This window comes from Acomys russatus, chromosome 15 (assembly GCF_903995435.1).
Source record: "Acomys russatus chromosome 15, mAcoRus1.1, whole genome shotgun sequence".
Classification (NCBI taxonomy): Eukaryota; Metazoa; Chordata; class Mammalia; order Rodentia; family Muridae; genus Acomys; species Acomys russatus.
In genome coordinates, this window is record NC_067151.1 from 61,678,545 (window position 1) to 61,696,038 (window position 17,494).

The following is a 17,494-nucleotide window of genomic DNA, read 5'->3' on the forward strand; positions in this document are numbered from 1 at the left end:
TGGCTCAGAGGCTAAGAGCCCTGACTGTTCTTCCAAAGGTCCTGAGTTCAATTCCCAGCATCCACATGGTGGCTCTCAACCATCTGTAATGAGATCTGGTGCCCTCTTCTGGCATCGGGAGTACTCGCAGGCAAAAAACACTGCATACATAATAAAGAAATAAATCTTAAAATTGGGAAGAGAAACTGGGCATAGTAGCACATGCCTTTAATCCTAGCACTAAAACCAAAACAACAACAAAAAAGGTAATATGACAATAAATCTAGAATATTTGAAAATATTTGCAAAATACATTGTGGATAACAGACTTAAAACTATAATCAGTTTAAAAAACTTAAAATTCTGTGCCTGGACAGATGGCTCAGTAGTTAAGAGCACTCACTGCTCTTCCTTAGGTCCTGGGTTCAATTTTCGGCACTCATATAGCAGCTCTCAACTGTCTGATGCCCTCTTCTGGTGTACAAATATAAATGCAGACAAAGTACCCATATACATAAATAAAACTTTAATCCCACTCACAAGGCAGAAGCAGATCTGATGCAAGCCTGATCTACAAAATAAGTTCCAGGACAGCCAGGCCTATACAGAGAAACCTTGCTTCAGACACTGAGGTAGGGGGTGTGGAGCAGGGAGAAGAACACTGCTTGCTCTCCCAGAGGACTCAGGATTAATGCCCAGCAGCCATATGGCAGCTCACAACTGCTTATAACTCCAGTGCAGGGCTTCCTATACCATACCCTCTTTTGTCCTTTGTGGACAATGCATGCAAATGGTGTATGTCACACAGTCAAGAATAACTGTACACAGAAAATAAAAATAGATAAATTGTGGGCTAACAAAATGGTTTAGCAAGTAAAAGTACTTGGTGACTAAGCCTGATGATCTGAGTTCATTTCCTGGACCGTTCACACTGGAAGGAGACTCCTGTAAGTTGTTCTTCGACTGCCACATGCATGTGCATGTGCACGCTCTCTCTCCAACACACACACACACACACACACACACACACACACACACACACACAGAGAGTAATAAATGCCTTAAAAATAATCCTCACTGAGAATGGTGGTACATGCCTTTAATACCAGCGCTGGGAAGGCAATCGCGGGCAGATCTCTGAGACTGAGGCCAGGCTAGCTTGCATAGTGAACTCCAGGGCAGCTAAGGCTATGTCTTAAAGCCCTGTCTCAAAACTCCAACCTCCCCCCCCAAATCTCAGTACTGTGCTAGCAATGCCAGTCATCCACTTAGGGAGGTAGGGACTTTGTGGGAATCAAGCTGAAGACCAGGCAGAGCTCACGAGACTATGAGTCAAAAATCAAGTGAAGGATATAGAAAATGGTGAGCGTCACCGTTCACAGTCTGCCATCTCAGCGGAATGTACTAGAGAAAGCCAAAAAGGAAATACTAACAGAAAAGTAATGACCTTCCCCCTCTCTCTCCCTCTTTCCTTCTCCCTCCCTCTCTTTCTTTTTGAGACAGGATAGAGGCAGTGAATCTCTTTGGGTGCAAGGTAGTGAGTTCAAGACCAGCCAGGGCAGCATAGTGAAACCTGTCTAAAAAAATTAATAACAATTTAAGAAGATCATATTTAATTCATTTGAGAGATGCAGGCATGATTTGTCATTTACAAATCAATAAATGTAATGTCATCGTTGAATCTTTTTGTTTGTTTGTTTGTTTGTTTTTGCGAGAGAGTCTCTCTGCGTAGCCATGGCTGTCCTAAACTTGCTTTCTAGACCAGGCTGGCTTCGAACTCACAGTGATCTGCTGGGGTTAATGGTGTGCACCACCACACCTGGCTTAGAGGGCTATTTTATGGCCTGGCTAGCCCCCGCCCCCACCAATCGAGATGGAGACCTATTGGTTTACTCAAACAAGTCTTAGGAAAAACTACTGAGCCGGCACAATTTAGACTAGCACTCTAACCTAGTCTAGCCACCACCCACCCTGCTTCCATCTACTCCACCACTAATTGGCTGTCAGCAACTGTGTTTAACCAATCAGAGGGTATTAGGAAGCAGAGTTTATACAACATATTTTCTTGTATGTGAGAATGTACTTGTCTGGATTGCATCCAGGTCTTGTGGGCCAGCATGTAGTATTTGAACACGCAGCAGCACCAGCATTTTCCTTCCCCCTTTTTGTCTAGATAAAAAAGCTCTTTCTCTTACAATAATAAACTACAGCAGTAAGACCAACTATGAAACAATTATGAAAGCTGTCCTGTAATAATTACATTCACCGTGTCCAGTCCATTTGTATTTGTCAATTTAGGAGAAAGTACTATACTATCTGTCCTTTATTGGTAAGTTCAGAGTAGTGTACCCAACTCATTTTCTATCACAGTTTGTATTTAACAACCTAAAAATTCTACTTAATCCTAAAAGAATCTTTTTAAAGCATCTTTTTATTCTAAACAACTTATGCTTCAGTGTGAGACTAGAACTATCTAGTCTACAGCCCCTTCAGGGACTAGAGAGTGAGTAAATACTGCCTGCGCTTACAGGCAGTACAGAGCAAATAGCTCCCAAATAGAGAAGTGACAGACAGCTGGCTGCCTGGACAGTCATCAGTTTTTCTCTGCAACGTTGGCGCCTCATCTTCTGTCTTCTGGCCTAGTATCTGAAAAGACCTTTTTGTGAAGCAGGAGCTATGATGGATCGCCTACCTTGTTTTGTCAAAGTTCAGCAGTTGATTTTTTCTGTGTACCCAGTTTGACTATTTTGGACAGCATACTATCAACAGTTGAAACAAGGGCACTTTTTGCCCTGGGGCTGTCTTGCCACTTTCGGAGCAGATGCCATAAGGAGGGTCTTTGTTGCTCGATGACTTCTTTGAGGTGGGCTAGAGGTACTGCCAGGAGCTGACATGCCTCCTTGTCAAAAGAATCCTTAAAATAATAAAAGATATTTAAAAATGCAATATTCTGTAGGTCTCTGAGGTTTTTGAAGACCAACTATTTATCTGTAGTACATTTGAATAATATCTAACATGACCATGAGTTTAATTGTCTGATAGTTTGCATTACTTATTGTAATAGCAGCTTTTAAATGGACTAGGACTTCAGCCAGGAGTAGTGGTGCATGCCCGTAATCCCAGCACTCTGGGAGGCAGAGGCAGGTGGATCTCTGTGAGTTCGAGGCAAGCCTGGTCTACATGTGTGCTGGTGCCCTGAGAGGCCATTGGTTTCTCTGGATCTGGAGTTGCAGGCAGTTGTGAGCCACTCATGGCTATGAACCAAGCCTGGGCCTTTGAACCACCGAACCATCTCTCGATGTGTCCTTTTCTTTTTGTACTGGAGATGGAGCTCAGGTCCTCATGTGTGTACAGCAAGCACATTCAAAGTTAACATACACAGAGCAAAAGCCTTTGTGTATACCAGTGACTAGCATGCTGAGCAAGATATCAGAAAGAATCCTGTTCGTAATTGCCGGGTGGTGTGGGCTTGGGTGAACCTTATTGCTGGACTGTCTGGACCTGCCAGTTCCTGAATAATGACACAGATATAGTACTATTTATGGTAGTGTAGGCCTCAGCTGGCTACCTCCCAGCCAGCTCCTCTTCCTTAAGTGCCCTGGCGGCTCTAGTCCACAGCTGCCTTGTGCTGTTAACCTTTCAGCTCCGTCCATCTTCGTGTCATGCTAGCCAAGCATCCTCTATGCTGGGTTCTTCCCACAGGTCCAGTCTCCGTCCACAAGTCCCGCCTTTCCTCCCTTTCCCAGTTATTGGCAGTCATCTCTTATTAAACCAATCAGAAGATGAGGGAGGTGTGTTTACAAAATCCTGAGGCTTGTGATGGGCCACTGAATAACAATATCAAAATCTGGCAGTACTCAGCTCTCTGCTGGTACAGAGATTAACATTTGAACAATACAAAGGCAACCTTTACACAGTGCACAAAAAGCTTATCTCAGCAAAGCCTAGCCAAGGAAGTGAAAGACCTGCATATGAGTATGTGGTATAATTTGCATCTTGCAGAAGGTTAAATTGTGTGGCGGCTGGTCCACTCCAGGTATGCTGACCCCTGGGATTTCCCCAGACCCAGGACACTGCAAAATTTGTTGTAGTAAAGGATTGCTTTCACTATCTCCCCTGTAGAAAAACTTATTAGGATAAAAGACAAAAAATTTCAGACAACTAAAACCTACAAGAAATGAAAAGGAGATTCAGAAGAAAGTAAGTCTACGTAGCTGTGCTTTTTGTTTGCTTGTTTTGTTCTTGTTCGTAGAGACAGGGTCTCACTGTACAGTCCTGGCTGTCCTGGAACTCACTCTGTAGACCAGGCTGGCCTCACAGAGACCCGCCTGCCTACGCCTCCCCAGTGCTGGGATTAAGGTGCACTCCACATTTCCTGCTGGGAAGACAATAAAACCCACAGTGTTTTGAGCAGAGATCTAGTAGTTTAAGTAGGGTGTGTTGCCGAGGGTGCAGTTTGGAGAATTTGGAAGCATTATTTTCACATCCTGCATCCTTTTTCTTTCTGCTCTGCCCAGCCCATGGAGGACAGTCTCATTGCATTCCGAACACGTTCTAAGATGCCCCTGAAGGATGTTCCTCTGGGCCAGCTAGAGGCTGAGCTTCAGGCTCCAGACATCACTCCAGACATGTACGACCCAAATACGGCTGATGATGAGGACTGGAAGGTGTGGCTGGGGGGCCTCATAAGTGATGACGTGGAGAACGAAGGTGAGTGATTTTGTTTGCAGTTATCCACTTTGCTCTACGCTATCTTCTGTGGGGAGTGTTGCTAAAAATTGGAAGTTATAATAGTGTGCATATTTCTCAGACTTGCTGTTTCAGCTGTTTGGGAGACTGAGACAAGAAGACGTTTAGGCTAGTCTAGGGAACAGTGTCACTTGTCTCAAACAGATGCAGGCAGAATACTGTATAAGTAATAAATAAATCTTAAACAACAAAAAAAGAAAAACAAACAAAAAACAAAAAACAAAAAGAGTAATCATGCCAGAAAAGGAACATTCCTAATTTTCCTTTGTTTGTGCACCAGAAACAGTATAGAGGATTTTTGTTATCTCAATAGGTAGATTCAGCAAGTTAAGGGGGTCTGCCACCAAGCTGAGTGTAACCCAGGATCCATATCGGGGGAGGGGAAGGGAAGAACAGAATCCCTTAAATTGTCTCCCCTCCCCCATGAACTAGTTAAAAATTTCATACAATAAATAAATGAAGCTTTCTGTGAGCAGAAACAGAAACAGTCTGTAGTGGTGATAATCATCTGGGTTCCTTGAGTCCATTTGCCCCTGGAGCTGTCTACTTAGAAATGGTGCAGAGCCTACTCGTTTTGAGGGTTCAGTTCCCATGTTTGCTTTTGCTTCAGGTGCCAGGCACAAGCTTTCTTCTTCTGGTAGGTGCCACTATGTAGACCAGAGTGGCTTTGAACTCATTGAGAAAGCTTCTCAAAAACAAACAAACAAACAAAAAATCAAACAAAGAAAAAGATCACAGATCAATTTGCAGGAGTTGGTTTTCTCCTACCATCTTGGCCCAAAGGATTGCAGTCAGGCTGACTAGCTTGGCAGCAAGCACTCTTACCTGCTGAGCTATGTAGCTGGCCTCTGTTATACATATTATTATCAATTCTATTTGTATCTGTGTGACTTAATTCCCCGTGGTCTGGAGTCAGATCCCCTGGAGCTGGATCCTCAGGTCTTCTGCAAGAGCAGCAAACACTTAACTAAGCCCCAAGTGTAGCCCTGGCTGGCCTGGAACTTGCTCTCTAGACAAAGCTGACTTGAAACTCCTAGATATTTGCCTCCCAAGTGCTGGGTTAAAGGTGGGTGCCACAAAAGCGGGTTTTTGTTTTTAATTATTGTTGGACTGGAGAGATGGCTTAGAGGTTAAGAGCACTGGCTGCTCTTTCAGAGGTCCTGAGTTCAATTCCCAGCAACCACATGGTGGCTCATAACCATCTATTACCAGATCCTATGTCCTCTTCTGGCCTGCAGGCACACATGTAGGCAGAACACTGTATACATAATAAATAAATAAGCCTTTTTAAAACACGATTTTCATTGTTATTTTGAAGCAGGGTCTCATGTAGGCCGGACTGAAAATCATCACATCTGGTTTTAAGCAGTGCTGAGAATTGAGTTCTGGGTTTCTTTCTTTCTTTGTTTTTTTTTCGAGACAGGGTCTCTCTGTGTATCCTTGGCTGTCCTGAATTCACTTTTTAGATCAGGCTGGCCTTGAATTTATAGCGATCCGCCTGCCTCTCTCTCCTGGGTGGTGGGATTAAAGGTGTGTGCCACCACGCCCAGCTCTGTGCTTATTGTTTTGGTTTGGTATTTGGGTTTTCTTTCTTTCTTTTTGGTTTTTCTTTGTTTTGTTTTGTTTTTTTCCCGAGACAGAGTTTCTCTGTGTAGCTTTGGCTGTGTAGCTTTGTAGACCATGCTGGCCTCGAACTCACAGTGATCTGCCTATCTCTGCCTCCTGTGCTAGGATTAAAGACATGCGCCACCACCCCTAGCCTGAGTTCTGGCTTTCATGCAATCAACTCAGATAAGCATTGTCAGCTGAGTGCCACTGTCCCCAATTTCTATTTTTGTTAGTTTATTCCTTCCTTCCTTTCTTTTTTGTTTATTTTTATTTTTATTTGTTTGGAATTTTGAGATAGGGTTTCTCTGTGTAACAGAGCCCTGACTGGCCTTGGAATCCTCAGAGATCCACCTGGCCTTTCCTTCTTTCTTTCTTTTTTTTTTTAATGGTTTTTCGAGACAGAGTTTCTCTGTGTAACAGCTCTAGCTGTCCTGGAACTTTCTTTGTAGACCAGGCTGGCCTTGAACTCACAGAGATCCTCCTGCCTCTGCCTTCCAAGTGCTGGGATTACTACAGCTGAGCACCAATACCGCCCAGCTCTGGCCTTTCTCTCTCTCGTCCCATTCTTTTTTTCTCCATACAGGGTTTCTCTGTGTAATAGCCCTTGCTGTCCTGGAACTTTTTGTAGACCAGGCCCATTAATTTCTTTCTAGAGAGTATCTGTGTATTAAAGTTAAGCAAATTGTTATCTCAAATAATGTTTTCACAGGGCTAGTGCCGGTGTTCAATCCCAGCATTCTGGAGGCAAAGGCATGTGGATCTTTGTGAATTCCAGTACAACCTGGTCTACAGAGTGACTTTCAGGACAGCCAGGCCTACACAGAGAAATCTTGCTGGAAAAAAATAAAATGAGAAAAGAATGTTTTTCCACAGAAGAATTTTATTATACATATTGTTATGTGTGTTCAACTTTCTCCTTTTACTTTTTTTTAAAAATTGTTTTGTTTTTGGATTTTTTTGGTTTTTCAAGACAGGGTTTCTCTGTGTAATAGCCCTGGTTGTTCTGGAACTCTCTTTGTAGACCAGGCTGGCCTTGAACTCACAAAGATCCTCCTGCCTCTGCCTCTGTGCTGGGCTTAAAGGTGTGCGCCACCATGCCAGCCTATCCTTTTACTTAATCATACAAATTAGATATTTTTCCATAGTATATACTCCATACAATCCTCCCCCCGCCCCGTTCTTTGCTCTTTTCAAGACAAGGTTTCAAGGTGTAGCTTTGGTGGCCTAGGATCTCTTATGCAAACAGGCTGGCCACTACCTCTGCCTCCCAGGTGCTAGGAACAAAGGCATGGCCTACCATTTCTGGCTGTCTCTTAAAAAAATGGATACAACATAGGAATACATTTTCTTTTTGGTAATTTTAAAAAATGATTTATTTATTTTATGTATATAAGTGCTGCATGTGTACCTGCATACCAGAAGAGGGCATCAGATCCCAGTATAGATGGTTGTGAGCCGGGATTTGGTTGCTGGGAATTGAACTCAGGACCTCTTTTTTTTTTTTTTTGAGACAGGGTTTCTCTATGTAGCCTTGGCCATCCTGGATTCACTTTGTAGACCAGGCTGGCCTTGAACTCACAGCGATCCGCCTGCCTCTGCCTCCCGAGTGCTGGGATTAAAGGCGTGCGCCACCACGCCCGGCTTGAACTCAGGACCTCTTGGAAGAGCAGACTGTGCTCTTAACCACTGAGCCATCTGTCCAGCTGCTTTTTGGTAACTTCCTTCTTCCTTCTGCTGTTTTAGGTTCTCAATAGTAGCATGTAACTGATGCTGACACTCTTTTGAACTGGTGGTGATTTTATATATACATATGATACTTTTGTCATGTCTGTACTGAACATCGGCAGAATGGTTATATGTCTACCTTTTGTCTGTTTGTACTTTGTCGTGCTATGATGTCATAAATATCCATAGTTAGTACCTTGTGTGTACATATGGAGTTGGAATCAAACCCAGGGCTTTGTACTTGCTAGGAAAATGCTTTAGCATTGAGCTACATTCTTAGCCCCACAATTATAGGGTGTCAGTAGGCACAGCAAGACACCCCTGACCACAGCCACTCTGTGGAAAGAAAGAACAGTTTTAATGGAAAAAAAACCTGGAGGGCTGCCTTCAGGGATAGTAGAGGACAGCTGGGTTTTATAAGGGTATGTGATGGGGAGGGGGGATGCAGCTAGCTGCTAGGACAGCCTGGGGCTCTGTCAGACAGAGGAGGTGCTGGCCATTTGGCCGGAGTGCTCAATGCTGACTAAGGACTTCTGAGAAATGCTTCATGTTTCTGTTTGCTAGCAACACCAAGCTCAGATGGGATCTGGACCATCACCCTAAAATAATGCCATCAGCACGGCCATTCTGGGACCTGCTAGCACAGAGTTCTTCTCTAATTGTTGGGAATTGTGTCATTCCTTTTTTCACTGTATCATTGTACAAATAGCCTGGACATAAAATGTTGGCATCCTGAGTTCCATCTCCAGCACATGGGGCGGGGGGAGGGGAACACCATCTTCTGCAGATTGCCCACTGATCTTCACACATGTGTGTCATGGCATGTTGGCCCCCCCACACTTACATGTACAATAGTGGGTTTTTTGTGTGTATGTGTATGTGAGACATACTACTCAAATATGACTACTGAAGTGAGTCATATGGGAAGTCTTTCATGTTTTGCTGCATGTTGAAATGGAATGTTGTTTGGAGGAGAGAAAGGAGCCTTGCTCAGTTGAGAAAGTAGGTGCAACAAATCAGTTGTGGAAAGTGATACACAGGAATTATTGGGGGGAAATGTTACCCAGAAACCAGCTAAGGCTACAAAGTGGGACCCTGTCTCCAAAAATCAAAGGGAGAGAGGGAAAGACATACAGACACATAGACAATTAGACACACACACACACACACACACGGAGGGAGGGAGGGAAGAAGGGAGGAAGGGATGGGGGGGAAAGAGAAAGAGAGAGAGAGAGAGAGAGAGAAAGAAAGAAACAAGTCAAGAGTTGGAAATGAGTCTCCAAAATGTTCCCTCCCTAGATGAAGCGGATGATGATGATGACCCAGAATACAACTTCCTGGAGGACCTTGATGAGCCAGACACAGAGGATTTCCGTACTGACCGTGCCGTGAGAATCACTAGTAAATTCTGTTTATTATTGCCTTCTCAATATGTCTTTGTTTACTTGGTAGATGTGTTGGAAGTTTATGGCTTATTCAAATTAAGACAATGAAGTTGCTGTGTGAAGTAGCATACTCTGTTTATCCCGGCACTCAGGGAGGCACAGGCGGGTGGATCGCTATGAGTTTGGTGCCAGTCTGGTCTACAAAGCAAGTGCCAGGACAACCAAGGCTACACAGAGAAACTCTATTTTGAACCCCCCCCCCCAAAAAAAAAGGAAATTAAATTTCCTTTATTACTGTAATTGTTTAGATATAGGTGTATAAAGTTGTTATTTAATTGTACACCTCATAGTCCTGTATTTGGCATTTTCTATTCGGCAAGGGTTGTATTATACTTTGAATGCCAAAATGAATGTGCACATGGCCCCTGCCTTGCAGGTAATGAGCTTAAAATAAGGGGATAGAAAGCGATATTCTATGTGGGTTTTTAGGAGGTTGTCTTTCTCTAGACAGCTTAGGAAAGGACTCAAGAGGATGTATTTTAGCCAGTGAAGCAGGGCTGAGAGATTTGTACTGAATTGGGCAGGACAGAGAAGGCCCATTGCACACAGAAGAGATTACCACCTTGTGTTATCAGATAGCTCTCCATGTGTGTGTCTGTTCCTCTTCTTGGGAAAGAATCTCACTGTGTAGCCAGAGTTTGCTCCTGACTCATGCAGCACAGGATGGTCTTGAGTTCGGAGCAATATTTTACATCAGTCTCCTGAGAACTGGGTTTATAACTCTGTTTTTATTATAAAATTATTGAACATTTTCTGTCTGTCTTCCCACTAGAATTTAAACAAACGTGATGAAAATAGACTTGTGTCTTTTGTTCCTTCATGCCTCCTAAGCATCTTGAGTAGGACCTTTGGTGTTTTATAACTGTTTTGAGTTGCTGAGTGTTGGGTGGGTATGGGCATTTATTTGCTCAGATGCCTTGGGAGAAAGAGCATACATTATCGTCATAGAGTTCTTCCTTACTACAGAATGAAACTAAGTTCTGCTTATACACATAACCCTTTGCTTGTTCACAGAAAAAGAAGTGAATGGGCTGATGGAAGAGCTGTTTGACACTGTGAGTGATGGTGTTGGAGTCAGTGGGTTGGGGGGAGTCTTCAGTAAGCTCTGTTCTTGCTCTTCCACGTTGTCTTTGCACCCGAATGGCTTGCTTTATCAGGGTCAGCTAGGAGCACAGGGACCAGAAAACCCTAGGTTGTAGCCTCTTGAGTATCCACAGGCAGTAAACCCTGGATCATCCACATGTCACTCTTGGCACTGTTGTTGCAGACTCTCATTAGGACACTGAATCCAGAGGCAGTTCTTCGGAAAGTTGTCTCTTGATTTTAGGTAATTTTTCAGTTGAAGCAGAGATTTGTTTTTAGCCCAGGTAAGTCTACCCTCCAAAGAAAGATTGGAGTGGGTGGTTTCAAAGAGGAGCGGCAGGTAAATCTGTCTGTTTAGATATTTCAGGTGAGCCAGGTATGACTCACACCTGTAATCCCAGCACTCAGGGAGGCAGAAGCAGGCAGATCACTGAGTTCAAGCCCAGCCTGGTCTGCTACAAATAGTCCAGGACAGCCAAGTCTACACAGAGAAACCCTGTTTTGAAGAAGCAAAACAAAGAAAAAGATTTTTGGGTGTGTGGGGAAACTGGAGAGATAGCTCAGCACCTGCTACTTTTCCAGAGGATCTAGGGCCAGTTCCCAGCACCCCCATGGTTGTGGGTCTCCTCTTTACTTGGGGGCTGCTGGCCATCAGCACACAAGGGCAGGAGGAGCAGAGGCACGGGCCAGGGATGGGACGGCCTTGAACATGATGGAATGACAGCCTTCCAGCACCAGCTACAGGGCAGCACATCTATTGTATTCCAGGGCTGAGGGGGACATATAGGAAAAGTGAAACAGCCAGTGGGTACTCTGATAGGTTCTCACAGTGTACGTCATTGCATAAAACCACAAGGTCCCTTTGCTGGTGCAGGGCACAGTACTTAATTATCGATGGGGTGGGGTGGGGGAACATTCTGTAGGAAGCTGTGTCAGAGGCTACATCTGTGATAAGCCACTCATTTAGCTCAGGGACAGCCTCCATATAAGATCAGGTAGCGAGTAGGAAGCCTGCTGAGGGAAGGGAGGCCTCCATCTTGTGCCAAGCTCAGAGAGCTGTCCAGTCATGGAGGCTGCAGCCTTCAGCCACAGGGCCTCCCAACACACAGGGAGAGGTTCACAACCACCTGTGATGCTAGCTGCTCCTCTGGCTCTTACCAATCTTTCTGCTCCTTCTGCAGTGTTCCCTGAGCCTGAGGTGCAGGAGTGTTTGTGTAGATGTCCTTTGAGGCTGGACTCCACAACTCTGCGTTTTGATCAGTTGCAGTTTTCCATAATGATCTCTGTCTGTTGCAAAGAGGAGTTTTCCTTAATGAAGAGTGAGGAGGGTTTTTTTTTGTTTTTTGTTTTTTGTTTTTTGTTTTTTTTTTATGCGAGTGAGTGTTTTTTCTGCATACCTGTCAGTGTACCACATGCCTGGTGGCTCTGAAGGCCGGAAGAGGGCATTGGATTCTCTAGACTGGATTTACAGATGGTTGTGAGCTACCATTTTGGGGCCGGGAATTGAACCTGGGTCCTCTGCAAGAGCAAAGAGTGTTCTTAACCCCTGAGCTAACTCCAGCTCGTAAACTCTTTTTTGGGTTCCAATATTATTAAAGTCCCTGAATTCTGTAGTTTTTACTTATGTTTGTATTGCTAGGTATACACAGGGACCATGCCCTTGAGAAAACCCTCCTTTTTTGCCCACAGTTCCAAGACGAAATGGGATTCTCCAATATGGAAGATGACGGCCCAGAGGAAGAAGAGCGTGTGACAGAGTCTCGGCCTAACTTCAACACCCCTCAAGCCTTAAGGTATGCTGGTTGAGACTTAGGGTGAAGCAATCGTGTATTTCTGAAAAGATTTTTTTTTTTTTTTTTTTTTTAGGAATTAAAATTAATCTTCAGTCAGGCTCTTGTTCAGGGTGAGGAGCCCTGGAGGTAATTGTTGTCAAACAAACAAAAAGAATCTCCTTGCTTTGGGGCAGTGCAGCAATAGACAAAGCTGTATCTGTTTGGGAAGGGAGAAAAAGCATAGCTGGCCCTTAGAGCAGCTCCTCCAGGTGAGTGGTGCTGGAGAGGTGCAGAGCTTCATAAGGCCAGCCACAGAAATGACCTCCACTCTGCTGTCTAGTTGCCTGTGCTCATTGTCACTAGATCTCACTCGCCACCCATGCAAGCCTGCTGTGATGTCCCAGGAGCTATAAACTGGCCATTTTGTATAACGTTACTAATAAGGGATAAGGGGTTTCATAATCTTCTATGGCTTTCCTCCTGACATTGGGCTGTCATTGTTGGGGACCCAAAAAGCTGGGATGCTGGCCAAGGCCAAGAAGAACAGGCTGTTTTGCTAGCTGTCCAGACTCTGTGGGGCCTCTGGGGGTTAGGGAAGCACAGGCCTGCTGGGGAAGCCTGACAGGCTGGACCACCTGGGGCTAGATGTTTTGGAGCTGACACCTGGAGCTGGCTGGTTACCAGAGCAGTCTGTAGTTGATTTTAAATCTGCTGGGGCAGATCATTGGGGAGGGAAGGTAAAGTTTCAGGGAAATTTTTCATCCAGGGTGTACATTTAAAACTTCTTCCGGGGGCTGGAGAGATGGCTCAGTGGTTAAGAGCGCTGCCTGCTCTTCCAAAGGACCCAGGTTTGATTCCCAGCACCCACATGGCAGCTCACAACTGTCTGTAACTCCCAAGATCTGACACGCTCACACTAACGCACATAAATTAAAATAAAATAAAATATTTTTTTAAAAACCCCTATTCCAGCTTAATGGTGCACACCTTTAATCCCAGCACTTGGGAGCCAGAGGCAGGCATATCTTTGTGAGTTCTAGGCCAGCGTGGTCTACAGATTGAGTCCAGGACAGCCAAGGCTGTCACACAGAGAAACTCTGTCTTGAAAAACCAAAAAAGAAAAAAAAGAAGAAAAAGTTCCAGGCTCATGATCCTGGTAGTTGGCTGAGGGGAGTCCCATGACCAGGAGAGAGAGAAAGCTCCTAATCGCAAGAATAGTCAGTAGGTGCGGGAACTTACTTCAGCTGTTAGAGTCCACTTAACCTGGGGGAGGGGGGTTCAAGTTCGTTCCCTGAAACTTATGAGTTTTTTTTTTTTTTTTAAACAGGGTTTCTCTGTGTAGCCTTGACTGTCCTGGACTCACTTTATAGACCAGGCTGGCCTCAAACTCACAGCGATCTGCCTGCCTCTGCCTCCCGAGTGCTGGGATTAAAGGCGTGCCCGGCTGCTTATGAGAATTTTTAAAGTTTACCAAAAGAGATAGGAGATATGTTAGGCAACACCGCCGTCTGTGGTCTGTGTTGAGATCCACATTGCAGAGAGGCAGCAGATTCATGTGTTTGAGCCATAGGAAAGGCTTGGGGACCCAAAAATGATAATAGTAGCAGTGTTTTCCCAGGGTTAGAGTAATCGCTTATTAGAATTCCATTGATTATTGTTAAAACTCTGAACTTCTGATGTTTTAGTGTAATAATAGTATAGTGAGGAAAAGAACTCAGAAGCATCTTTCATTTTTACATACCTTAAATTTCTTAAACACCTCTACAGCTTGTATTTACACACCTTAAGACACTTTTTTAGTCCTTCAGAACTATTAGAGACCTAGTAGCTGTAGAACAGTGGTACTTGAGGCCTTATTTTCACTAGGAAGGAAACTGAGAAGGCAGCAGCAAAGCCTTGCAGAGGGAGCTGGTATGTTTGTTGATGTGAAATTGACAAAACTATCATTATCCTAGACAAGGCATCCTCAGATCATATCACAGATCCGAGAAGGATAAATTTCACCAGAGTAAGCAGGAAGTATGTACCAAATAGGTCCCAAATCTACTAGAAATGACAGAGACTCACCCTAGCTTTCTCCATGGTAATCTTGATTTCTTTGGAGGCAGAAGTCTACCAGGCGCAAAAAATCCAACAGACTTTCCTGTGGTGTAGGAACTTGGGGCATTGGCGTACGTTGTCTAGGCAAAGTGGGGCAGTCAGCTCCTCAGTGTCCTTGTCCTGGCAGTGGATGAAGGGAAGGACAGTTTTTCACCCAGGGGTTGGCTTTGCCACAATTAAAACAATCCCCATGTGGAGTTAGTTCTTCAGTGTTCATCATCTTTGCACACCTTGGGGTCCCTGCTAGAATCTGCAAGTCTCTGTCTGTCATAGTAAGCTCTTTCCATTAAACATTTTGTTGTATTTTTGTTTTTTGAGACAGGGTTTCTCTGTGTAGCCTTGGCTGTCCTAGACTCACTTTGTAGACCAGGCTGTCCTTGAACTCACAGTGATCCATTAAACATTTTAAATGCCATATTGGCATTTAAATTCCTAATGGTGTGGGAAGAGCTCCAGGTACAGTTAAAGGTCATTGGTTGAGAGCCAACACGCCAAGGCATTGTATTAGCATAGGGTGGGTCTCTCCGGGGATCCTCAGGTGCTTGCTGAGCAGGTTTTTTATCAGGGCTGGGCCTGTAATCTCCCTCCAGGCTATTGCGATGCTCTTTAGACAATCTGGGGTTCTCCAGTTTAGGCAAGGAGAGAGCCCTGCTAGGAAAGGGAGACAGTTGTCTTATATGGAGCTCAGAGGCTAACTAGAGACACCAGACTTCAGCCTTGATAGCAGAGTCCCACAGATGCCCATGTGGTGGTGCCCCAAAAGGTCATAGTAGGAGAGATGGATGGTTAGATGAGATGGAGGGAAGAGGCAGCCTCTAGAATGAAATGTGGGAGGTGGAGAAGCCAGCACAGACAGCAAATGGTCCACACACACACCTTAGGAGTGGCCAGATTCCTTGGGAAGGAGCTCATTCATGCCAGGCTGTGTGTGAGCACCAGGGTTCCATCTCTCTCCACCAGCCGCACACATGGCTGCTGAAAGGGCCCTGGGCTGGGCACAGAGTTCCCAGCTCCTTTCTTCATTGCTGCTTCCATTTCCCTTAAATGCGCTAATGAACTGCCGTTCAGATGTTTGTCTTTTGGGTCACTTTTTCCACTAGGAATTTCTCCTCAATACGGATCTTTCCACATTTGTGTTGGGGTGTCCTGGAAGAGCCCCTTCATCTGCTTCCCTTTTGTTTCATCCTCTCCTAATGACACTGTAAATTGTTCATATCTATCTGCCCGAGCCTCCGTTAGCTTGGAAATGTCGTGTTCCACCATGGAGCTCAGCAAAGCCACTAAAGCCCCATGTCAGTTACTGCCCTGCAGAGTCAAGCTCTTTCTTGTTAATTTTCCTGTGAACACAATCCTATCTTATTTTGCTCAGTAATTTTGACCTCAAAAAACAGGACTCTCAGACCTTGTTCCTTCAGTAATGTCTTTCCTCGCTGTCTTTCAGTCCCTAATATTATTGGGGACCTTAGCTGGTGGTAACCAACTGTCCCTAATGGCTTGGATGTGTTGGTCTGTGAGAGTCTAATATTCCTCCTCTTCCTGCCTTTGTTTCTAAAAGAAATGGTGAGTTAAGTTGCTCAGTTTCTCTGTTTGCACAGCACTCAAACTTGATCCTTTCATTAGCCCCCACATCTCACAGTTTCAAGAGCATCTGACAGACTCTTTTACCAAGTCTTTCCTGGGGCCAGAGACGTGGTGGCTCAGTAGATGAGAGCACCACTGGGACCCACTTGGTGGGTCCTGTCTGTAGCAGCAGTTCCAGGCGTCTGATATCCTTTTCTGGCCTCCTCAGGCATGATGCCCTTGCCCTGTGTGACAGACTTTTCATGGGGAGATGCAACACTCAACATACACATGTCTAGTCACTCCACATACCGAGCTGGACCAAAGTACAGATACCACCACCAAAGTCCAACTGGGTGAACCAGTGAGTTTTGTTAGTTACAAAAGCAGAGATGATTTGGAAGACAGCTGCATCACCCAAAACTCACCCCAGCGTGGGTGACAGATCACCAGTTGTGGAAGCCTGGAGCACACTGCAGGTAGCTCAACAGTCTGGAGTGTCCTTACAGCTGCCTCAGTTGGTCGAACCTTCCAGGCTGCTCTGGGGTTTCTGCTTCTCTTAGGATGCTTGGCTGCCCTTGTTGTTTGCAGCTTGACTTTTCTTAAGAGTGACTCTCAGCTGTTTTGATTGTTTACTCTTAGGAAGGAGGGGCTTAGTGAGTGAATCTGGTTAGTTTCAGGGACTCCACAAAGTCATTTTTGAGGTGCTTCCCTACATGATGAAATGTTTCGGGAATTTGGAGAAAACTGCTATACATAGACATACATGTTGGCAAAACACTCATACACGTGAAATATAAACAAATAAATCTAAGGGAAATTTAAAAAAAGGGAAAACATCTTAACCTATACAAAAGTTATCATTTGACTGTTGCTACAGTATAGAAGGCTCCTGGGAATTGTAACTTGTTAGTTGTGTGAGCAGCTCTTTCTCTATTGCCTAGAATATTGCCACCTTTATCTGTTGCTTTAGTTTTACCCAGGACTGATGTGCTTAGGTGTTTGGATTCTTGCTTTAGCCTTGAAATAGTTTCTCTGAAATACAGCGGTGCAGTTATGGTCAGGGTGCGCAGGTTTGGGCAGGAGGTGTGAGGAAGGAGTTTGAATGGGTGAAAGAGACATTTTCTTGGACATAGTGTAATGTCTGAACTAACAACTCGGTTCTCATTTCATCTAAGCTGCCACAGATTTTAGTGTATTTCTTTCTTGTTACACTGTAGAAAGGCCCGGCAGGTATTTTTGGTTTTGTTTTTGGTGCTGGGAATCAAACCCGGACTCATGCTTAAAAAGCAAGGATTCTCCACACTAAATTAGGTGTATCCTTGCCTTGGGCTTTGATTCTTTAAGAAATGAACTAAGGGCAGCCTGAGTGGAAAGGGCTGGGCTAGCAGGCGAGTGAGGGACCAAATGCTGTGCTTTGGAAGAGTCTGTCTTACTATTGGTATTAGGAAAAGTTTCAGCCTAGGACCCTTA

General features: G+C 44.6%; 1 protein-coding gene across 2 annotated transcripts in view; it reads left to right on the forward strand.

Annotated features, from left to right (window-relative positions):
* Nucleotides 1-17,494, forward strand: part of LOC127199429 (GON-4-like protein) — a 65,764-nt gene that overhangs the window by 25,166 nt on the left and 23,104 nt on the right. For both annotated transcript variants that reach the window (XM_051157492.1, XM_051157493.1), the window contains exons 10-13: nucleotides 4,497-4,689; nucleotides 9,361-9,462; nucleotides 10,521-10,561; nucleotides 12,279-12,382. In XM_051157492.1, the coding sequence (XP_051013449.1) occupies nucleotides 4,497-4,689; nucleotides 9,361-9,462; nucleotides 10,521-10,561; nucleotides 12,279-12,382 (440 nt within the window). The remainder of the gene's footprint in view (nucleotides 1-4,496; nucleotides 4,690-9,360; nucleotides 9,463-10,520; nucleotides 10,562-12,278; nucleotides 12,383-17,494) is intronic.